Below are 23514 nucleotides of genomic sequence, written 5' to 3' on the forward strand. Positions count from 1 at the left end.
GAATATATTTTTAAGATAGGTAAAGATGAATAAAATTATTTTCTTAGTTCAAATTATTCATGGAAATGTGTTAAAATGAAGCTCGACAAGTTTAAAAATTATGAATTAGTTTTCCACTCATACCTTCAAGAATTCTAATTCTAATGTTATTGTTTTAAACGAGTTTTTAATTTATTTATTATCAGAATAAAAAGGGTGCAAAGGTGAATTACAATTTACTAGGGGTTCAAATTGAATAAAGCAAAACCTTGTGGGGATCAACGAAAATACGAAATACATAGTGTAGCAAAATTTGTGTAGAATCGGACGTGAAAATTTTTGTAAAAAAAAAAAACAAAAAAAAACAGAAACTCAACAGAGGAACCCTAACCCGTTAAATCAAAAAGCCCTCCCCCGAATCCACTCTTTTCGGCGAAGCTATACGACTGTGAACCTACGTAGGAACGGTGGACCAGACATCGGCGCGTAAGGAGAACGTCGAGGCCTACTAATCTTCTTCATTGAAATGCTCTACTGATTTTCAGGTCTGTGATTAGCTTTGTTCATCATCGTACCGGGCTGAGCTTTTGGAATTTTTTTTTCCTCTGAAATCTTAAACCTGTCTTACAGTTATTCGTGGTGGAAATGCGTTTTTAATATTAATTTTAATTTAATTTTTGTTTTCTGAGCGTAGCAGTGATGTTCCTTTTTACTTCCAATTGTGTTATTGAATCCCGGATCAGTCAGTACATTAGTGTTGAATCAACCGTGAATTTAAGTGCAGCTTATACTCTTCTTGAAATGTTAAATTTATATGATAATTTGCATTGTTGTGTTTTCTTATATAACCTGCAATTCATAGCCTGCTGACTGGTATATTAGTAGCTTCACTTAAGATGTGTAGTTTTCATAGCTACATTAGCTAATTAAGCTTTAATTACTTTCGGGGGCATTTGAGTTGCTTTTCGTTTATCTTTTATTTAACACTTTGAAGTGGAAATTAGGGGCTTCAGTTTCCTTTTATTATATTTGAAGTTTAGAGGCAGTGGTAATTGGTAAATTGAAGTCAATCACTTCTTTTATGTAAATTTTGCCCTGTTGTATATGTCATGGTAGATTTCTTACCCAAAATCTTTCAATAGGCATTTTTTAATTTTCCATTTAGTTTGTTTCTAATTAATTAAGATGCCTACGGTTGTGTTACTTACATGGACTGTTGCACTGATAAACTTGTTATGGTGTTGTAGTCTGCTTGAATTAAAGCTGTGCTGCCTTTTAATATATGGTAAGAAAATGAGTTCACGGAAGAAGACACCTTTCCAGAAACACCGCGAAGAGGAAGAGGCTAAGAAAAAGGTACTAATATTGAGCTGTGAAGCTTCTACTTTCTAGAATAAAAATGTTTCTTCTTCCTAACCTTTAGTATCCCTTGCTGGTTTTCTTTGGCAGAGAGCTGAGGATGAAACAGCTCGTCTATATCAAGAGTTTGTGGAGTCATTCCAAGTTGATGATGTACCTGGTTCAAAGGCATTTGTTAGAGGAGGGGTCATCAATCCCAATGAGAAGTTGAAGAATGATTCTGAAGGTTTGTAGCTACACTTTTTGTTCTCACTCTTGTAGTATTTTTAAATACATAATCAACATAACATTCTTATGCTTTATGAGTATTGGATAAATGAATGATTTTTTCTTACATGGACACATTAATAAAAGTATGGACCTTTTCTATTCATTCACGGATGGCAGGTGGAAATTCCAACGATGAGGGTTCTGGTTTAAAGAAGGGGAGTAGGTAAACATATGCCTTTTGTTTGACCATGTTATAATGCTACTCTAATGCCGCATCCTGGATGCCAAGATTTCTCATGATCTTATCTTTACTGTGCTTATTGGGCTTGTAAATATTATATAGTTCGAAGACCAACCTCATTTTCTTTACCTTTTTTTTCCACTTGATTATGTTCATATGAACCTATCTTTTGTGATCAAGGGATAATTTCTGCTAATATAATGGGTTTTCTGGGAAGAAAAATAATGGTATAGTTGGTATTGTACTTAGGAAGTTGTGTATTTGTTGTTTTGTAATTGTGGTCTTAATATCTAGCATTTTTTTCTCTTCATTTGATCACTCATTTTGCTGTTCTACAGTTTTGCTTGACTATATCTCCCATATACCGATGACAGATGTATTTGAATTCTATTTTTACCCTTATATTAAGCACCACCCCCATGCTGCCTAACAGTGCAGTTAGCATTTTTTATTTTTTTAAATTGCATATACGGTTTATTTTGCTGTTCTACTCGGTCCATTGCCACCAATGACAGAAAGCCTACTCCCCAATCCCCCACAATAAATAAATAAAACAACAAACAAAAGAAATTGATAGGAAGCCTGTTTGGAGTTGGGCGATGTTCAACTGTATTGAACATTAATCTTTATTGGTTTCTAGTCTATGCTGTTAATTGGTTTGTCGATGATGAAAGTGCTAGCAATATAGAATTGTTGCTCGCCCATGCAAATTAACTCACGTGATTTATTGTTAGTTATTCTTTCACATCCATCTTATATATCCCTGAAAAAGGTTATTGGTGGCACAGACTTTGGAACACATTTCATGTTTGTGCAGGTATGTACCATCTTTCATACCACCTCCTATGGCAACTAAGAGTAGAGATTATGAAAAGAAGGTTAGTTGCACCACCAAAAACCATTGGGCAACATGCTAGTTACTTTTAGGCTTATTTTATTTCAAATTTTGATTTTGATTTACTAAATGCAGAAGGAGGAGAAGCCCAGGGAAAAAGAAAAAGGAAAATCAAGGAATATTGATAATTTTATGGAGGAATTGAAACATGAACAAGAAATGAGGGAAAGGCGAAATCAAGAGCGTGAACATTGGCGTGACCGACATACTGATAATTCTACTGTAAGTTGCTGCTCAACCCAGAACAAGTGCAAAATGTGAAGTCAATTGTAATATACTAATATGTAATATTCCCTGTGAGATTTAAATCTCTATATTATATATACCATATTTTTATTTTATTTTTTTGTTGTAGTAAATTGGAACAGGTGATAATTGCAAAATGCTGTAGTATTTTCTTCTAATTGATGCAGTGAGATGCTTATCCTGCTAAAATCAGTTTCCAACTGATCATGCTACTTACAACTTGTTTGTAAATGAGGCAAAAAGCTATATGATTTTCATAAGTTCATTATGGAATTTCTATTAATTTTTCACATCCATTTTCATATGCATTATGTGTATATTAGTTACCATACTGATATCTTGTTTCATGCTGATTGTTGACATGACCATTGTGAGCTAATCTTTATTTTTTCCTCAACAACAGTAACAACATTTACTAATTTACATAGATGTGTCTCCCATGTATTATCTGCATTGATTGGTAACTTCGGATCATTGGTATTGTATTTGTCTAATGATGATATTTGTCCTCAGCCATCTAGTCGATTTGATGAGCTTCCAGATGATTTTGATCCCAGTGGAAGGCCTGGATCATTTGATGATGGGGACCCGCAAACCACAAATCTTTATGTTGGAAATCTATCACCTCAGGTGGGCTTCTACATAGAATGTACTTTTTTTTTTTTTTTTTTTTTTTTTTTTTGCTTTCAGCTCAAAAGAAATTTTATGATCCTTTCCTCATGAATTTCTGTGGATTTTTTTTTCATGATTTTATAGGTTGATGAAAATTTCCTTTTGCGCACTTTTGGGAGATTTGGACCTATTGCAAGTGTCAAAATAATGTGGCCCAGGACAGAAGAGGAAAGAAGGCGGCAAAGGAATTGTGGGTTTGTAGCTTTCATGAATAGAGCTGATGCTCAAGCTGCAAAAGATGAGATGCAGGGTAAGGCTTTAGTTACTTAATACTTTGTTTGAAGTGCAACGCCTGAGCAATTCATACCAAGTAATTTTTATAGAAAGGTCATATTACTAAGATGGAGATAGTTAAAATCTAGAGGTTGAGAATTGCACAAAAAAATTAAGTGAACGATCATTCAGCAGAAATCCACAAAGACAGTTGCAGACTTTCGAGTATACTTGAAAGTTGAAAAGTAGTTCATTACTTGTACACCAAAGACAAGTTACATACATCATTTTCAGGTGTTGAAAATTCCTGTACTTCTTTCTAACCAGAAAAGCAGTTACTGAAGCTGCTAATTTCGACAAATTTTTACCATTATTCCTAAATCTCCAGCGCTATTTTTGACATGTTATAACTAACTTTTTTTCCAGTAAGAGATCCTATAGACTACTTAAGCTGACAATGAACTTTCAAACTAAACAAACTTAGAAGCAACTCTTTTCTGCAGTATCATTTACTCATAGTTCTGTTTAGGGCCTCCTTTATCTGTACAATTACCTAGTTGCATGTGTACTTTGTTAGTTTATCTACTACTTTCTCTGTGTGTGCATTGGAACTATGAAATAAAAATAAATGATGTTGAAATATCTGCTTCTGATCCAGGAGTGGTTGTATATGAGTATGAGTTGAAGATTGGGTGGGGTAAATCTGTCTCTCTCCCATCACAAGCTCTACCTGCTCCTCCCCCGGGACATATGGCCATCAGGAGTAAGGAGGTTAGTTTCATTTTTCCATGGGCTATAACTGATCTATGCATGTGTTAGTATATATATATATATATATATATATTAATGAGATATTCTATTCTATTTATTTTCTTTAATTCAGCAATAGATGATTATTGATGTCAGAATTTTTTTCCTCCTTTCATAACATACACGTGCTTGGAATTCCCATTATGTGTCTCCTATTTTACATGAAATAGTCACAATTTGTGAACTCCTTTTTTTTACATGAAATAATTATAATTTTATGGTTTTCAGGGTGCCACTGTTATTTTGTCTGGTCCATCAGGTCCTCCAGTCACTTCTGTACCAAGTCAGAATTCTGAGCTGGTAGGTTGCTGTATATTGTTTTTTTAGTAAAAGTGTTCGTAAATTTGTTGTTTTGAAATGAAATCTAAACCTTGGGGTGAATGATCTGAAAATATCAAGTCTAAAAAGCCAACTGTGGTATGACAAGGATGGAATTCTGTTCAAGGTTTATTTAAATGAGAGCACATAGCCAGTTTTGAATCTGCCACGTTATCTATAATCATGTTGGCTAAGAAGATGAAGCTCTTTTTAATTCACATTCATTTTGTTATCCACTTACTATTGCAAATTATTCACAATGCCATGCTTAGTAAGATTAATGATCTTAAAACTGAAATTCATATTTTTTCAAACAGATAAGCAACATTTACATATTGTTGAATAAAGTGTATTGAAATCGGACATCTGTCTTATCTATCAGTGAATTGGCCAATTTGGATTTGGAATCCTCCCGCTAAAGTAGAGTTGGGTTGAAACTGTGAATATGTAATTGCAAAATTAATCATCCTATTAGAATTGTCTTACCAGAAATGTTAGTCTACTATCTCTACATATATGGTTATATTCGGCAATTCTGATTTACTTGCTCCTGTGAAAATTACAGAACATGCTGTAGTTAAATATTTAACACAGCATTTGGTGAGTAGGTCACACAGTGTTTTATGTTATAATTTGTATGTTCTATTGGCCATGTTTGCCCTTGTAATCCTTGACCCAGTGAAATAAATTTCTTCATTGTTTGGAGCCAAAAAAAAGTATTTTAAAGGCCTAGTGATCATTGTATCTCTACACTGCTTGTGCTTCCACCGTTCTCCAAATTGGGCTTCATTATTTACAAGAAATATTTGGTCCTGCCGTTTAAAATGAAATACACCTTTATTAATACTTTCTCGTTGTCCATGAATATAGGTTTTAACTCCAAATGTACCTGATATTACTGTTGTTCCACCTGATGATGATCACCTGCGCCATATCATTGATACAATGGCTCTCTATGTTCTTGATGGAGGTTGTGCCTTTGAGCAAGCCATAATGGAGCGAGGTCGTGGAAATCCCCTCTTCAGCTTCTTGTTCGAGCTTGGCTCCAAGGAGCATACTTACTATGTTTGGAGGCTTTATTCATTTGCTCAGGTAAATCTCTCTCTAGCCTTAAAATGTTGATGTAGTCTCTTTGTAGTGCATGCATCCTTAAATCCTCTTAATAGACAGGACCGAGAGTGACCTTTTGAGTTTTGACCCATGTGGAGCCTGCAAGGCTTTTCATCCATCTCAAAATTTCTGTACCCCTTTTTTGTATTTCTCATGGAAAGTAAAGAAACAACTAAAAATATTTGACTCCTGTGCAGGGAGATACTCTTCAACGATGGCGCACTGAACCTTTCATTATGATAACTGGTAGTGGCAGGTATTGAGTTATTTTTACTTATTTTCTATGAATATTTTTATGTTACCCTGGTCATGATTGTGATGTTGCACCTCAATATCACACCCTCTCTTGGAGCATGATAAGTTAGAGAAGTCACTTCATAGTCAAGAAATTTTTTAAAAATTATTTTGTTTGATACCTTGTATGTACAGGTGGATACCACCCTCTCTGCCATCAGCAAAAGGGATTGACCATGAGAAGGAAGGTGGAAGCACATATGCTGCTGGAAGAAGCCGGGTATATTTCTTTTCCATGTGATGGAATGCATTGCTCTAAAATTACAATTTGTCTTTCAAATTAATGTTTGCTATTAATGCCCACAGCGTGTGGAGGTGGAACGTACACTGACAGATGCACAGAGAGATGAGTTTGAGGATATGCTTCGTGCATTGACACTAGAAAGAAGCCAGATAAAAGATGCAATGGGTTTTGCTTTAGATAACGCTGATGCTGCCGGAGAGGTAGTTATAAGATAGTGAGACTTGACTTTGTTGTTTGAATTACTAATGAAGATGAACTGTCTACTGTCTCCATGAAGGTTTTAGTTAAATATCTGTTTTCTTTTGAAGTCCATTAGCAAATTCACAGAGCATGTGAACGTTCATGATGATTGGGCTGCAATAATCATAATAATTTTATTTAATTGGTGTGATTGCTTCTCAGGTGGTCGAGGTTTTAACGGAGTCTCTGACACTTAAAGAAACTCAACCACCAACTAAAATTGCACGGTTAATGCTGGTCTCTGACATTCTTCATAATAGTAGTGCTCCTGTGAAAAATGCATCTGCTTACCGCACCAAATTTGAAGCTACTTTACCAGATGTAATTGAAAGCTTCAATGACTTGTATCGCAGTATTACAGGTCGAATGACGGCTGAGGCCCTTAAGGTAAACCCTAAGCGGTACACATTAAATGGCTTCCCAGGCTGCTTCCCAATTACATTTCCCCCCACCCAACCCCAATTCCCTTCACAACTTGATATTAATTTTACTTGAAATTGTGCAGGAGAGGGTTCTGAAAGTTCTTCAAGTATGGACTGACTGGTTTTTGTTTTCGGATGCTTATGTCAATGGCTTGCGGGCAACCTTTCTTCGATCAGGCAATTCTGGTGTAATCCCCTTTCATTCTCTATGCGGTGATGCTCCTGAGTTAGAACAGAAAGGCAGTTCCATGGACACAGTTGATGGTGTTAAAGTTAATCCGGATGCTGCATTGGCTATTGGGAAAGGAGCTGCCATGAAGGAGCTTTTGAATCTCCCTCTTCCAGAGCTAGAAAGGCGGTGCAGGCATAATGGTTTGTCTCTTGTAGGTGGTAGAGAGATGATGGTTGCTCGATTACTTTATCTTGAAGAGGCAGAAAAACAGAGAGGCTATGAACTAGATGATGAATTGAAACATGGGAGCCACTCAAGTTCTGGAAAACATTCTAATAGCCGGAAAGAGACTAGTGAATTAGATCAATTGGGCTTGTCAGGTTGGAATAGTTATGTGGATGAAAGCATACAACAAAAACGCAACGAATCTCTGCAGTCACCCCCGAGAACTCAAACTACACAGCCTGAATCAATTGCTTTGTCAAATGAGGTAAAAAATGATCCTATTTTGCCATCCTCAAAATGGGCTAGAGAGGATGATGAAAGTGATGGCGAAGAGAAAAAGAGCAACAGGGATTTGGGGTTGACATACTCATCCTCTGGGAGTGAGAATGCTGGTGATGGTACCGGTAAGACTGATGAGGCAGAGCTTACAACTGAAGCAAGCAACATATCACATCTTGAAACTGGAATAAATGAAGAACAGAGGTAAAAATATTTTTCAGCAAATTAGGTCAATGGTCTCATTCCCCCCACCCCCTGGGTGATATTGTTGGCATTGAGTTTCATGTTATCTTGTTGTCTTCATGATTTCCATTTTCTTTTTCTAATTCCATACCTCTTTACACTGTTGTGACCACCTTCACCACACTTAGAAGATTTTTTTTCATGATTTCCACACTTGTATTTCAGATGTGGATCCATGAATTTCTGCTTGATGTAATTATAACTGTTTTATAATGTTATACATTTGGATTATGATAAGGACTAATCATTTTCAGACAAAAGCTGAGGCGTCTTGAAGTTGCTTTAATTGAATATCGAGAATCTCTTGAAGAGCGAGGGATAAAAAATACTGAAGAAATTGAGAAGAAAGTTGAAATCCATAGACGACGTCTACAATCTGAATATGGTTTACTGAACTTCAACGAAGACGCTTCAAGGAAATGTGAGTTCTAAATTCCGTCCCAAGTAGAGGAATATGATTTATTATATTATTCTGTTAGTAATATCCAGTCCTAGAGAAAGAACAGCTTGGTTGGACAAAATCTTGTACAATGTTGTCTCCATCTAGAGTTCAGATTAACCTTCATGCACTTTGCTTTTGCATAAAGATGATATATCTGTGGAGAGGAGAGGTTCAGTGATTGTAGCTAATATTAATTTATTTGTTTAACAGCCATCAGGTCATCCTTGGAGAGAAGAGAGAGAAGAAATGAGCCTCAGGAAGCATCAAGGAAGCGTCACAGGAGTCGAAGCAGAAGCGAGAGCCCACCGCGGAAATCTTCCAGCAGAGACCGGGATAAGGAAAGTGATTTGAACAGAGACCGAGAACGGCGCCGCGAGAGGGAAAGAGTTCATGATGTAGAAAGCGATAAGCAAAGGGACAGGAAAAGCGGAAGCAGGGAGAGGGACGACCACGATAGAGACAGGGCCAGGGAGAGAGAACGAGAACGAGAAAGGAGAAGAGTAAGATAAAAGATGATATCAGTGACAAGAATAGAATCACATCAAATCATCCCTGTTCTGGCTAGCAACAGTTGGTGCACCAACATTAACAACACACCTTGTACTTGGAGGTCAGAACAATTTCATAATGAGCTATGACCGTCTCGAGGTGAGTGCATAACGGGGCCCTGCATGGTATGATGAACATATTGGCTCCTTTTCATAGGAGTCCGATGAGAGGCAGAACGTGTTTAAGCATCGAATGTAGTTAGTTATTATGTACTTGATTATAAGAATGTGGAGTTTATGCTCGAAGTATGTCCTTATGATTTTGTCGTGTCCGACTCTTGTTGTTAACTGATACTTTTTGCCCTTTGTGAATCTAATCTTTAGACAGACTTATGTACTCCAGTCTCCATGTCGTCTGTCCTTAAATGTATAACGTGGTAGGCTTTTTGTTTTAATGCCCAATGGGGAAAATCCTAAATGTGTAGTCTTTTGGGATTTTTGAATTTAGTTCCTCTACTTGTGGAGAGATGAATAAAATACTTTTTTTGTAGTATTTTTTATGCTAACCAGAAATGATACTACTCCCTCTGTCTCATTTTATTTGTCTTACTTACTATTCATTGGTCAAACCAACTTTCTTCTTTGTTTATTTTCTTTATTATTTTTTTACTTATTTTTAAATTTGATTTTTTGTGTTTAATAGTACTTTTAGTGTAATTTCTAAATATATAAATTTTGTATATTAATAATACTAAATTTAATATTATGAAAAATTGAATTAAAATCACTTCAATCAAACATCATTAACGGAACCAAATACATAAAATGGGACAGAGGGAGTTTTTTTTTTTTTTTTTTTTTTTTTATAATAATTTAATGAATATTTATTAAGTTTTGATTTTTCAATTGCTTCAGTTAGAAAAATGAAAAAACAAAATTTGAAAAACCAACTGAATTAATGGGGAAAAAAAAAAAAGAAGAATATAAGCAATACAATCAATAACCTACTAGAAAGCTAAAACCAAAATTTTACTGCTCAGCTCTACTCAAGTAACTAGTTTTCAGTAAAACCAACCACACTCACCCTACATATAATATAATGTAAAAAATTTCCCCCAAAAGCTGCTGCATTAGGTACACTGCCTCAATCCCTAAAAATTGAATGTAAATGTACTCTGTATGTATAATAATCTTAATAAACATGCACATATAAGATTAATTTTCCAGAAGCTAGCCATGGGTCCAATGCCCATATGTACAGACGACAGCATAGCTGAAAAAACCATCCTAAGCCGCGGGTTATCATCTACAAAACTGAAGAATACCCCCCTGCGTGATTCATCATCAAAAACACACTGGAGCGGAGGAATGGGGGTATATCAAAAACTAAGTGGATAACAGGTTACGCCATGAAAGAATGGTTGGCTTTTAACCAACAGCAAAGAAATTCTTTTGCCGGATCAGTGTGAAGGTTAGTTTTGGATGTACCATTAAATGTTGGGGGAGTTGAAGTCAGTCATTCTTTTTTCCACTTGTTAACATACTTCAAGAACACGAGAGCAGGATTTTCCCCCGGTGGGGCACGGACTCGAGTTGACCTCCGACGCACAGATTCTTCTGTTGCACTTTCCTGAGTCGCATCCTTCAACTTCTTCTGAATTTCCAAGCTGTTGACGTTTATTCAATCAAAATTATTTAAAGTTGGATATACGAGATAAAAGCACAAAAAGGATCTTAAAAGACCCTGAAGCAAACAAAGAAAAGGCAAAGATTCAAGAAAATAAATTTCAGTAAATCAAATCAATATACAGCATGGAAGATCTGACTTAGAACTTACATTATTTTGTCATAAAACTTTTCCAGTTGTTTTTTGAGAGCCCTCTCTCTTACACCCTTCACATTAAGTGAACCCAACAAAGCATCAACCTGTTGAAAGAAACAAGTCAGAGAATCATTAAAGCATTAGAGAAAACCAAAATACTGCATGTCACGACGTAAATACCTCCTCCTTTGAGGAATAATAGCCCCACTCCATGGAGTCGGAACTCTCAACAAATATTTTTGCTTCACGTCTGAAAAACCAGTATCTATTATGATCTCTATCTTTCCCCAGTGGACTGGTGCGTATAACTCTCTTTTCTATTTCTCGATCAAGATATTCTTTCTGTAATTGGAAAACAGATAAGCGACACCCAGTTTAATGATAAGGCCACAAATTTGTGAGACACTGACAATTTAATGAACTCGGGCTATACCAAATGCATGAATGTAATGTTCTTGTGAGTATACATATGCACGTGTAACAAACAAACAAAGAGGGAGGGGGAATAGATTTTGAGAGAGAGAGAGAGAGCCCACCCTTTGTTCCTTACTCCTCTTTTCTATGGTTTCCTTTATTTGATTCTTCCTTAGCTTGTGAGCTGCCCTTTGCTTTTGGTCCTTAGTCTTGTTTTGCATCAGTTCCATCATTCCATTCTTGAGAGCAGCCTTCTTTGATGAATTGCAAATGTTCTCAGCAGCATCTTTCTCATTTACCATCTCTGCATCCCCGTCACTGTTCAAAATGAGTGGCAAAATGTAAGGAATAAAGAAAGAGGGGAGCGAGAGAGAGAGAAGGAGGGGGGGGGGGGGGTTATGAATTGAAAAATATTAGATATTAAAGATATAACCTGTCATCTGATGAATGCTTCAAACAAGAGGCCCACTTTTCCTTCCCTTCATTTGAAACATGTCCATTCTCTCTAATATGGTTGGAGTTCACAGGGTTCATTGAGTCGATATGCCCGTTTCTTGCTACTTTTTCAACAGATTGAGTCTTAGAACGCTCTTTCTCTTCTCTCCTCTTTCTACCTTCTTCCAAAGCTTCATCCCTCCTTGCTGCAGACAGTGCCTGCCTCTTCTCAATATCCTCATCCAATTTCTCCTTGAAAAGGTCCGACATGAAGGCTTGAGCAACCAGTTCCCCAAGGATTTTCAATTTAACACCAACATCTAGAAGACCATAGTGACCACGTCTGATTGTAGAGATATGAGCAGACAATTCGGCAATACTGATCATTTCCAAGAAATCACACAAATACTCTGCCCACGTAACTAATGTAATCTGGAAAGTGAGGGGAAAAATGCTGGCATAAGAATTCTAGACTATACTACAGGGAGGGGTATTAGGGGTCAGTCCCTAACCCCCTCAACACTCAAACGCACCAAATTAAGGGAAAAAAAAAAAAAAAAACACACACACACACAAAAGAGTCAGATACAATGTGGTCCCACAGTCTGGGTGCAAGCAAGCCACGATAAAGCATCAAAGGCTCAAACTAGCTCAAGTCTAGAAACAGTAGACAAGATATCTGTCAGGCAAAAAAAAATGGGTTTTGAGCTGAACTCACACATTACTCGTGCATGGTCAAGCTCAATACTTGAGATGAGTCAAGCACAAACAGTAGCACAGACTAAATAATCCAATGCAAAAGTAAATGATCCATTTAAAAGGAAGCTTAATAACGCTCAATATTAACCTTGGTCTTTCTCTTTTTCTTTTTTATAGTGAAGAAATAGCGCACATTGTCTTTCATCAACAGACGAAGAAGGGCTGAGTGAGCTTCCATGATGAGAATGACATTGCTGTCACTATGGCACACAGCATTCTCAAAATCTTCAAGGGAAAATGGTGACAACTGCAATAACCTGCCAAATGATGTACAAAAATCCCAAACCATCAAAAGATCCCCAACACAATGCATTGGGGCATTGAAATCCCGAGAAGGAGAAGGGCGCGCAGTTAAATATTTGTCACTTTCCGAAGGTTGCACCAGTAGATCATCAATTGGATATCTAACAGCATTCAACTCCAAGTTTCCATTTTCTGAAAGAAACATTATACGTAGAGAAAAAAAGATAATTAGATGGTGGAGATAACGCAAACAACAATACAGTTAATAAACACCAAGCAAGCAGATAACAACTAGAAAAAGTAAAGCATTAGATGATGAAGATTATGATCGTGGGAACTCTAAGCAGAATAGGAGATAAACAAATTGAATCTCACCTTCATAAACACTCTTCCCATTACTTAAGGGCTCATGACTGTTTCTGCTACAATTCTTCCGCTTAGGATCTAGCAACTCGTTCTCTTCTACATCCTAAAGGACAAGAACATCATGTTGCTTATAGTAACAGGGAAAGGAACACCCCCTCCCCACCCAAAAAAAAAAAGAAGAAAAAGAAAAGAAGAAACACTTATAATTACCATATCCGTTTGGCTACATTCACTTCTCTTTCTCTTCTTATTAACAACAACTAGTCCATCCTTAAGAGAAATTTCACTTTCTAATTCTGGGGGAGGGTGAGTAGGAATCCCATGCTCCTTTGCCAACTTATCATGCAAGACCCAAGGAATGCTGCGGTATGTAGATTCTCTGATTAAAAGCTTCAGAACACCTCTACTATAAGGCAGCTTCTTCCTTATCAGATCTTCTTCATTTACTAATGTACATTCAGATATGTCATCATATTTGTCCATCCATTCAACCTCATACTGAGTCTTCTCATCCTCTTCTACAATTCTTACAATCCTGCAAGTATATATACAGCTGTTTTTCCTCCCATACAGATTGGTATCCACTGACAAACGGCCATGGAGCTTTACAGCAATTGCGTTGACAAGATCATTTAAACTGAGCATACCTGCAAACAAGGCAGGCATTGCAAGATCATCATAAAATATTATCCTAGAAATAACATTAGCTTAACTGCATGTATCATAGTGTAGGAGTCAGAGCCAAGCAAGAGATATCAACAGTCTTAAGTAGCTAGAAAGCATAAGAAACTGAATATGAAGTAAGAAATTAAAAGGGGAAGAAGTTTAAAAATCATGCCCTCCACTTTGGGTTGAAGTAAAACCAGTACCATTCAGGTCCATTAATGCATCCAACATGCAATTGGGGAGTGTGTTTATGAAGGTACCAAGGAACAGGAGCTAAACTGCATGTGTTGGTCTAGGAGTGAGAGAGCCAACAAGAGATATCAACTCTAAAAGTAACAAGGAACCATATGAAACTGAAAGCGAAACATGAAGATGAATGGGGAGGATGTGATAAACCCACACCCTCCACCTTCTATTGAGGTAAAATCAATAATTCAATACCATTCAGGTCCATTAATGCATACAGCACCCAATTGCCTCGGTATCAAATAGAGCAATTGGGCTAATAATCCTAATATTAAGAGAACATGTCAATGAAAAGAGTTGATTGCTTGTGACTTGAATTAATAAACATAATGATGGTTGTAAATGCTTAAATATGGCCAAAATCTTATCTTTGCGTAGCCAAAAAAAGGAGGTGTGGTGACTGAAAAGAGAAATAAATGACTCTGTTGAATAATAGGAAACCCTAGTCCTATTCCTGGAATCCTGGTAGAAGTAGGTTTAGTTTCCTATTCTGAGTAAGGGTAGGTTTAGCTTTCAATCCCTCAATTTCGACAATGCCAGGTGGCTTTGGAAGACACGGCACTACACATGACCCTTGGGAATGAGGGATTGAAAGCCATGCCATGACAGAAGAAACAGTAAGACTGAAGTTCACTAGTGACTTCCATGTAGGTTCACTTCATCAATCCAAGATACTTTACTATGTGATGGATTTTGAACTTGAGAAATAATGTGCTCCCTACAATATTAGAAATAACAACCAAGTTTCCATCTTTACTTATAAACACGAAGAAGTTCATCCACTAAATCAAAGTTTTCATCCATGTCATCCGCAATAATATTACATTCTAAGATACTAAGATACACAAACAATTTCTTAACAAGATTGTAAAACACTCAGAGACATCATTCTAAGACAATTTTTTTAAAGGTTGTAATATAGAACTTCCTCATCAAGCATCATCAAAATGGAAAAGTGAAATTATAACCAAACAAGGTAGGGAAATTACTGAATTGAACATCTCGGAGCACCGGGGCAAGAAGTTCCTTTGGGAACAGTTGCACCTCTTCACCAGCCTCCTTCTCTGACAGGAGCGCCTCCTCATAGGTCAAGTAATTCTTCCCAGACAATTTGCACGACCATATTCTTTGCCGGTACAGATGCATTCGCTTCAAATAATCACTGCATTTAAAAGTTTTAACAAAAATCCAATTCATTTTCTTACAAATAACTAGAGATAAAAATAAAATATCAGTAATCAACAAAACCAGAACTTTTAGGGTTTACCCATAATCCCTGAAGATCTCTTTTGTGAATCTGACTTGGAAGACCAGCTCATTGGGCTTTAAATCTTCTGGCTTTTCCAATAAAGCAAATGGCTTTCTTTTATACAATGGCATTCCGGAAAATTCAACTACAGTGACTACAAAATCCAGAAATTAACGATCAAATCCCATAAAGCCTAGCTAAATCTTGCAACTGTAAAACCTAGATAGATATACAATCAAATTTCCAGTATCCGTTCATGCATTAATTGCTCATACACAAAAAATCATAAATGCACAAGCATTTATCGAGCATAAAATCCAAAAAGCATAACCAAGAAATTCAAATATTCTTTGCATTACGGTAAAGAGAGAAGAAAGACGATTCCCGCCAGTGGAGCATTGCATTCAATTGCTTTACTTTTATGTTTTAATAGAAAGCACCGACGAGAAGATAAATTACCTGATTAAAGTAGAAGGAAATGTGAGATATTTGAGCTTTGATTTTAGGACTTGGTTTTGAGTTTCCCGGCACGGCGGAGGAGAGAGGCTGTGGTGGAAGCACGGTTTCGTCTCTGGTCGACTGACGAGTTAGAGGAAGAAGACCTTTCTCTCTCTGTCTTCTCTTTCTCTCTCTCTCTCTCCCCCTCTCTCAATCTTCCTCGCTCTTCATGCATTCCCTCTTTTCGGAACTGTGTTTGCTGTATATATATAGTACTCGTCGTATGGACTATTCTGCCCTTTCTCTTTCTTTTAGCTAATTATTACTATTTTTTTTATGACGAGGGAAATTCTACAACTCTTTTGAATGTAGGTAAATTTCGCATTGTAACTCTAACTCGTAAAGGACTACAATGAACTAACTCAGTCAAGGTTACAAATAGATGACCGACGCAAACCAAGGAGACAAGGATTCAAAACTCGTGACCTTGTGATTACAAGTGTTAGTTGCTATCTTAATTGGAATTACCCCATACTTTTTTTTTAATTACTACATAGTATATAGCATGGTTGAAAAAATCGCTAGGCTAGCGTCTAGGTAAAGATTTATCGGCGCCCGTGTATTTATTATTTTTAAAAATTTGTTTAATTTTTTTTTAAATTTTAAAACTTAATAATTATCAACTATTTAATACTTTAATAGTTAATATTAAAATATTAAATATTAACCTAAAAACATCTAGAGTTTTGAACAATTTAGGGTTATTTCACTCAAAACGATGTTGTTTTTAGTGAAATAATCAATTTTTTTTTTAAAAAAAAAAGAATGGAACAATAGCTAATTGGCCGACTAAGCGACCTAATCGGTGCCTAGAATGCCTAGGCGGCGCTTAGGCGGCCTAGTCAGCTACCTAGACCACTGATTATGATGATACGCTAGGCGACCAACCAACACCTAGTGCTTAGGCGCCAATTAATTGCTGCCTAGACGGGATTTTTGCAACATTGCTATATACAGAGTATTATTTAGATTTAATTTTGGATTACCCATTTATAACATTGTTCAATATTAGCTAGTCCCTAATAGGAGTAATAGCTAATTTTATTAAATATTTCTTTACAAATATCTAATAATATCAACTTGTTAAATCAATTAATATAATTAGCTCCACTAATATACTTTACTAACCACTAACTGCTAACAATTAATTTTTAAACTAGACCACAAACTCAAGCAATTCAATCATTTCAATGGTGCAAGGAAGAGAACTAGGCAAAAAATCAAAGGTCCTTTGTGCAACTATAGAAACCACGAGGGTTAACCATAATAATATTTTCTATAATTTTACCAATTTACCCTTCTAAAAGTTGAGAACCCATCCACTGCACGTCTGCACGTTTTGGAAAATTTGCACCCAATAAAAGTTTTATAGAAAACAGCAATCCCCATCAAGTTTAACCTTTTTTCAATTAACATTTATAAGAAAAATAATGTTTTTTTTTTGTGACTAGAGAAACATGCGCCTATTATCTAAGAGCACCTTGTTCTGAGTAAACAAAATGTTGACTTAAAGTACTCCGTATAAGAATCATACTTTACGCACTTGGTTACTTCTTTCGAGATAGGAAATTAATATTTTGCTCCTTGTGGCTTAGTGTAGTGGTTCGTCGCCTAACTTGATGTCACAACTGAAGGCGGTAGTGTGTGAGTTTGAATCACACTGGAAACATGAATGAGAAAAATACTTAGGATGATGGAAGGTACTAAATTGACAGTTTTGAAAGTTGTGCATTGCAATTAACAAGACCCTAATAGTTATAAGACCAATTATAGGCGGGTTTTGTACATAGAATCCAAATTTAACCCGACCAATAGAAGTTTACTTTTTTAAGACCCACCACCCACTATCATTTAAAAAAACGCAATACATGGGGGTGGATTGAAATTGCCAACTTTACTTTTAGTTAATACCATATGGAGTCATTCGAGTACAGTGATTTTTCCACGTTTAGGACTAAACGTGACAAAATCACTATATACTTCCTCATAATCAATATTGGCTCAGCTCATTGTACTTAGAGCATCTACACCAATGCATATTTGGTGGTTATTGGTACAATAAGTGTGTTGAGGTGGAAGGGAGAGAAGAGAGGAGAGAGAGGCTTTGGGTTCATCTGCAAGGGAGAAGATGTTGGAACAGTAATTAAGCTCACAGAATTCAATAAAAGCTGCGCCACGCATGAGTGGCAATCACAGCATGCGCCTAGCGGGAGTGTCAGGCGCGCCTTAATGCTGTCTCTTTCTTTTTTTAAAATTAGATTTGTTTTATTTGTTTTTTCATCCCCTCTCATTTTTTCTTTCCTACTCACACTTACAAAAACTTCTCAAAAGCCGTTAAAAAACTCTATTGATAAGGATGCTCTTATACACTCCATATATTATTATATTTCACTATAAAAATACAAAAAGGAAAAAAAAAATAGAAGCTTTAAATAGTCCATTATATATTCTTCTCTATATCTGTGAAAAAGAACCAAAAAACCACTCTTCTAACAACTAACAAGTGGATGTAATCCAACAGAGACATACCTCTCAACTACACACAAATTGTACAAACAATTCTAAACTCCACAGGCATATATATATATGTATGGTATCTATCTACAAGACCATCTGCCCTCTTAACCCACCATTATTGTATCCACCCTATGAGTGGCATCCAGTTTCTTCTCTGTATCATGATCAAAATCAGTAATATTGAAGTTCGATGGATCGGTGTTTGCAGGCGAAAGTTCATTGCTTTCTACTGTCCCGGAATAGCTGCTAATTTCATGTGTCTGGTCTAGCTTTTCTGAACTGTTATCCACAGAATTCATGTCCTGGCTCATGCTCATTCCTTGTTCCAATTCTTTGTTGCTCACTTTTTCCACCGTCTCCTGATCTTCATCTTCAACACATAAATTCGGTGCTTCACTTTTAGCATCTTTTTGTAATGGCAGCTGGTTTGCTTCTTGAAATGGTGAAGGAATTGAAGGTTTGATGGATGGCTTCACATTTGCGGCATTTATTGCAGCCTTGGACTGAGATATCAAATGATTGAGCCATAAAAGGAGGTCAATTAAGTATGCATCGGTCTTCTGCTTTTCTGCATAGTGTAGAGTCTCTATTTGCATTACTTCTGTTGGCACAGCTGTCCTCCGGTTTTTATCTGCCCTGTTCATCAACACTTACGTTGTTCAACTCAAGCACTTCACTACCTTAAAAAATCCAGCACAAACATAGAAGCAAGGCATTTGGAATTTGGTACTTACCCTGAATTAACCCACTCCCCAACCCAACCAAAACCATGGTGAGCCCTGTTTCAGATAAGTACATTATAAATGACAGAAGAGAGAGAGAGAGAGAAACATTAGCACCCATAATGGCAAGGAGCAGATGACACTTGAACTATTTGTTAAAGGATCTAGATTCATACTTGGCAGTGTTTGTTGCAACGGGAACAAGCCAGTGCAAAGTTTTCTCCATCTCTGCTTTGATTTCTACTACAGTTAGCTGCACAAGGAGAAAGAAAACAGCTATCAGAGTTCTGGGAAGAAAAAAAAAACATATATAAGATGAAAACATAAAGTAGACCTCTAGTATTAGTGATAAGCTAATCCTGCAGAGAGAAGGCAATGGAACCTTAAGATGCCAAACTCTAAACATATAGACTACAATCTAATTCGAGCATTACCTGTATTGCGGAAGTTTTTTGCACTTTGCTAAAGCAGTAATATTAACCCCCTTTTAGGAAAATGACATGGTATTCAGAATAAGAGGATACCTTCTCTTTGACGTGGAAATGCTGCAGCTTAGATCGCAAAGAAGATTTTATATTAGTTGGAAGGCTCTGATATAACATATTTCTTGAATTCGGAGGCATGGAACTTGATCTTGCTACCTGATGAAATGAAAAGCAGAATCAACAAACTATATATAATTCTATTCAAGAAAGTACTACATCAAAACAATTATGTAAGAGAACATACGGAAGTATGCATGATGTACCCAAAATTTCAAGGGACAGTTCCAGTCATATATTTCTATTTAATTCAGGGGATGAGGAGGCAGGTTAATGCCTACAATCAATGATTGGGTTGTTATCCAGTTAAAAGCAAGGATGGAATGCACCATGTTGCACAGAGAAAATGGCCAAGTTGGTCAGCAAAACCCCTCCATGCACACATAATGGCTAAGGAATCTGGGACAAGAATGTTTTACACAGAAACTGTGTGGGAAAAAAAAAACACCAAGGCCACATAACCTGCAGTTGTAACTAATGGTGTCACTAATGTTTCATGGGACAGGACTAGTTACACTATACAAGTCAGGAGATTAGGGAATAGGAACTCCATGTAAAAGGTTCAGGTAGTAGTGTGGTAACCAGTTAGGCAGTTAGCATCTCCTTCCTAGACCTAACAAAGTCTGATCACGTTGACCCTTCTAAGGTGATATGTCAGGGCAAAAATTTGAACCTATGAGCAATAACCAACAACCAGGAATAACTAAGACTTAACCAGAGGACAAAAAGGAAAAATAAAAGGTATCTTAAAACATAATATTGTATACAAATGTATATGCCTTTACAAGGGAGGCTCTTACAATTGAATCAATCTGGAGTATGATATTAGCATAATGCAGTGCAAGGCCCGCGGGCCCTAATCTTTGCTGGCTTCTCTCGAATGCTTTCTTTGCTCTGTCATCATCTGCAACAACCATTAGATATCCATGATGTCCCCGTCAAATAAATACAAAATAAAATGTCCCCATCAAATAAATACAAATAAAATGGTGGTGTGTAGGAAAGACTAAAGAGTAATATGTTCTTTTTCTTTTCCAGTTCCATCAGAGGAGGGCAAATACATTGAATCTAATGGTATACACTTAACTCTTTGCCCATTTGTTTACATGAAAAAGGACAAGGAGAAGATCAATGCTCAAGCAGAGTTGAGTTGATTCAAACATACTAACAATTTTAGACAACCTATTTATTTATTGAACTTCATTTCAATTTCCAATAAAATAACTAGGTCACTTAAAACATTACCGGCACAGCTATTTTACTCCTTTTTGGCAGGAGATTGTAGTTTATGAAATTCAATGTAATCCAGAGGCAACAAGATCTTGAATTCAAGTATGATAGTTTAAGATAAACATAATATGCTACCAGAAAAACTGCTTTCTAGTTGAGAACATTAGAACCACATACCAGAACTGCCAAAAGCATTGTTTATCTCCTGGTTCAGGAATAGGACAAGATCCACAAGCTTTTCCATAATCTGTTTTTTTAGGGGAAGGATGGTAGCATAAATATACAGACGTTAAACATGCTTCATGGTAGTAGGAAATAGTCCATTTAAGGAAGCATATAAATGTAGTTGGTCAGTCACCTCTTCCAAACTTCTAGACCAGAGTGATTTTTTCTTTAAACTTCGTACTTCTTTCTTTTGGCTTTTAAACTCAGCAGCTAAAATTGATAACCCATAATCTGCTGACACAGAAAAGAGCACAGTTATCCAGGAACTGAACAGTGTGCACTGCACTTAATCCTTTTCTCCGGAGTAAAGCTAGATGATAACCAAGGCTTTCATCATTAAATAATCACTCTAAGAAAATAAATAAAGTTGTAGGTCTTTCAAGTTCAACTTAGAAGACAGAACCCAACGACATTTTTTCAATCAATATTTCAATAGTTGAATAAAGCATGCTATTTTACACAGCACGCAACTTTAAGTTTTCCAGCTGCCATTTTGCTAGTATTTTTTTTAGAAGAAGAAGAAGAAGAAGAAGAAGAATTTAGATAAATGCCATTTTCTAGCATGAAATAATAGCCTTTAATGTTCCAAACAAGGAAGCAAAGAAATTCAAACCAAAAAAAAAAAAAAAAAATTGAAGGAAAAAAGTAGACTGATCACCTTTTCGACTGCTACTAAATTTAGCATCTTTCTGTTTGAGCTGATAATCTTGCCGAAGTCTGTCCAATGTTTGCAACTCATGGTAAAGTTCCTGTTAGATAGAGTTTCAGTCCTTTCATTTTGAAAAGATGTTTTCTGCTCATTCTAAACATAAATTTTTCAAGGAGACTATTCACTTGCAGAGTTGCAGGAATAAGAATATCAACATGTCATGGTAGTTTAAACTACACACGAAAAGAAAAACAAGGCAAGGGGACATATAAATAAATGATGATACATCTCTAATGCTCTGGTATTATATCCCTTCTCTCAAATATAAACAACAGAAAAAATGATTCTCTGCAGTAAAAGTTAAATAAAACTTGCAATTTGAATCTAATCCATCAGTTATTAATTTATTAGAGAAAAGACTAGGCTTGCAAATATCTTAGCAGTGGAAGATGATACTAACAGCAGTGCATTGAACCAACACCATTAGCTGTTGCATAACAAGTTCAGCTTCTTCCCTTAATTGCTTCTTAGGAGTACGCTCTCTCCTGCATCTGCAAAGACAAAATTCCACATACATCAACAAAGATCAGTAATGGTATCTGCATAAATAAGCAATACCACCTCAAAGAGGCAAAGGGCTCTGCAGTATATTACTTCTCAAAGAAAAGGTCCAAGTTGTGCCATTGAGGAGCTTTACATCTATTTCCGAACCTTACTACTTCTCCCACAAATACTTTAAGCTCTTCCCTGGAAAAATAAATAAACTTTTTAACTAATCATCCATTTCATTCAACAATGACAATGAACTACATGTATACTAATAACTCTGTCCGTGATCAACCTCTTATCGATAGCAACAATGCTTAGAAGTTCATCCATGTCAGTAGATACAAGTTTCTGCACACCTTCTGAAAGCAGCACCACTTCCCTCAAATGGCATATGCTTCTTTTAGAAAGCGATTGCATAAGATTAGAGGCCTTAACGATCGTATTAGCAACCTCGAATGACACGATCAAAAGTTCATTCCCTTTGTTCGTCCCACCAGAAACAAATCCACCGGTCCCAAATGTATCAAACACTTCCACAGCCTTGTCTAGTCCAACACTCTCTAGAATTTCCTGCAAAACTCACGAAATCCACTACTGAAACCCTAACTCACACAAATCCGACCGGCCATGTAGGGTTTAAATGTTTAATACGCACAGCTCACTCACCTTGGCGACTCGCCGTGATCTCGATTTTTGTGATCGACTCCGCCGGTACCTCGGAATGCCGTCGTAAAGTTCATCCTCGCTGCTCGAGTACCCCGAGCCGGGTTGATCCTTCGGCTGCTGCTCTTCCGCCTCTTTGCTCATGCTCTCCGGCAACGCCGGCGGAGCCATAGCCTCTCTGCTCTTCCGCGCCGGAGACTCATTATTCCGGTGGAGCTTCTGCGCCTGGGAATACGAATGCTCCTCCGAATCCCTGCTGGCGTACGGATTCACCGATTTCTCCGAATCCTTAGAGCAAATCCCTCCCATTCCACGCAACAAACTCAATCAACAGGCCGCCACGCCACCGTCGGTGTGATTCATCAATAAATTATCTGAAAATCAGCAAATATTTCTACGATTCAGTGGGGAATTACCAAACACAGAGAGGAATCATTAAGCACGATGTTTTACTCGTCAAAGTGGATGAGCCACTGCATGCAACCACCGATCGGCGTTGACTACGAATCAGTCAAAGCTCTGGAAGTTTGAACTTTGCGCGAAACGGACAACTGCGGTTTTTTTGTTTTTTGTTTTTGTTTTTTTTTTTTTTACGAGGGAACGGTAATTATTTTAAG

General features: G+C 36.8%; 3 protein-coding genes across 5 annotated transcripts; 1 reads left to right on the forward strand and 2 right to left on the reverse strand.

The window, feature by feature from the left end:
* Nucleotides 1-337: 337 nt before the first annotated feature.
* On the forward strand, nucleotides 338-9655 carry LOC116019567 (protein RRC1-like). 2 transcript variants are annotated; one of them, XM_031259837.1, is made up of 18 exons: nucleotides 338-524; nucleotides 1227-1335; nucleotides 1429-1564; nucleotides 1726-1771; nucleotides 2607-2667; nucleotides 2760-2906; nucleotides 3444-3560; nucleotides 3687-3852; nucleotides 4474-4586; nucleotides 4854-4925; nucleotides 5814-6035; nucleotides 6251-6309; nucleotides 6483-6567; nucleotides 6654-6791; nucleotides 6994-7218; nucleotides 7337-8133; nucleotides 8427-8593; nucleotides 8825-9655. In XM_031259837.1, exons 2-18 carry the CDS (start codon nucleotides 1273-1275, stop codon nucleotides 9121-9123), a joined length of 2913 nt encoding a protein of 970 aa, XP_031115697.1. In that variant the 5' UTR covers nucleotides 338-524; nucleotides 1227-1272; the 3' UTR covers nucleotides 9124-9655. The 2 variants fall into 2 exon arrangements, with proteins under 2 accessions (XP_031115697.1, XP_031115698.1); XM_031259838.1 differs by lacking the exons at nucleotides 338-524; nucleotides 1227-1335; nucleotides 1726-1771 and having other exon boundaries at nucleotides 1433-1564.
* A 452-nt stretch (nucleotides 9656-10107) lies between these two features.
* Nucleotides 10108-15954, reverse strand: LOC116018972 (DDT domain-containing protein DDB_G0282237-like). Its single transcript, XM_031259025.1, has 11 exons — nucleotides 15762-15954; nucleotides 15321-15456; nucleotides 15043-15215; nucleotides 13352-13788; nucleotides 13151-13244; nucleotides 12621-12967; nucleotides 11772-12205; nucleotides 11461-11656; nucleotides 11105-11266; nucleotides 10940-11028; nucleotides 10108-10769 (listed from the first exon to the last, which is right to left on the reverse strand). The coding sequence occupies exons 2-11, from the start codon at nucleotides 15431-15433 to the stop codon at nucleotides 10619-10621; spliced, it is 2196 nt and encodes a 731-aa protein (XP_031114885.1). The 5' UTR covers nucleotides 15434-15456; nucleotides 15762-15954; the 3' UTR covers nucleotides 10108-10618.
* Nucleotides 15955-18213: 2259 nt separating this feature from the next.
* Nucleotides 18214-23453, reverse strand: LOC116018817. 2 transcript variants are annotated; one of them, XM_031258822.1, is made up of 13 exons: nucleotides 23351-23453; nucleotides 22901-23271; nucleotides 22527-22804; nucleotides 22340-22432; nucleotides 22146-22236; nucleotides 21695-21785; nucleotides 21170-21267; nucleotides 20989-21058; nucleotides 20382-20485; nucleotides 19564-19680; nucleotides 19216-19292; nucleotides 19052-19096; nucleotides 18214-18953 (listed from the first exon to the last, which is right to left on the reverse strand). In XM_031258822.1, exons 2-13 carry the CDS (start codon nucleotides 23204-23206, stop codon nucleotides 18422-18424), a joined length of 1902 nt encoding a protein of 633 aa, XP_031114682.1. In that variant the 5' UTR covers nucleotides 23207-23271; nucleotides 23351-23453; the 3' UTR covers nucleotides 18214-18421. The 2 variants fall into 2 exon arrangements, with proteins under 2 accessions (XP_031114682.1, XP_031114681.1); XM_031258821.1 differs by lacking the exon at nucleotides 23351-23453 and having other exon boundaries at nucleotides 22901-23342.
* Nucleotides 23454-23514: the final 61 nt, after the last annotated feature.

This window comes from Ipomoea triloba, chromosome 5 (assembly GCF_003576645.1).
Source record: "Ipomoea triloba cultivar NCNSP0323 chromosome 5, ASM357664v1".
Taxonomy (NCBI): Eukaryota; Viridiplantae; Streptophyta; class Magnoliopsida; order Solanales; family Convolvulaceae; genus Ipomoea; species Ipomoea triloba.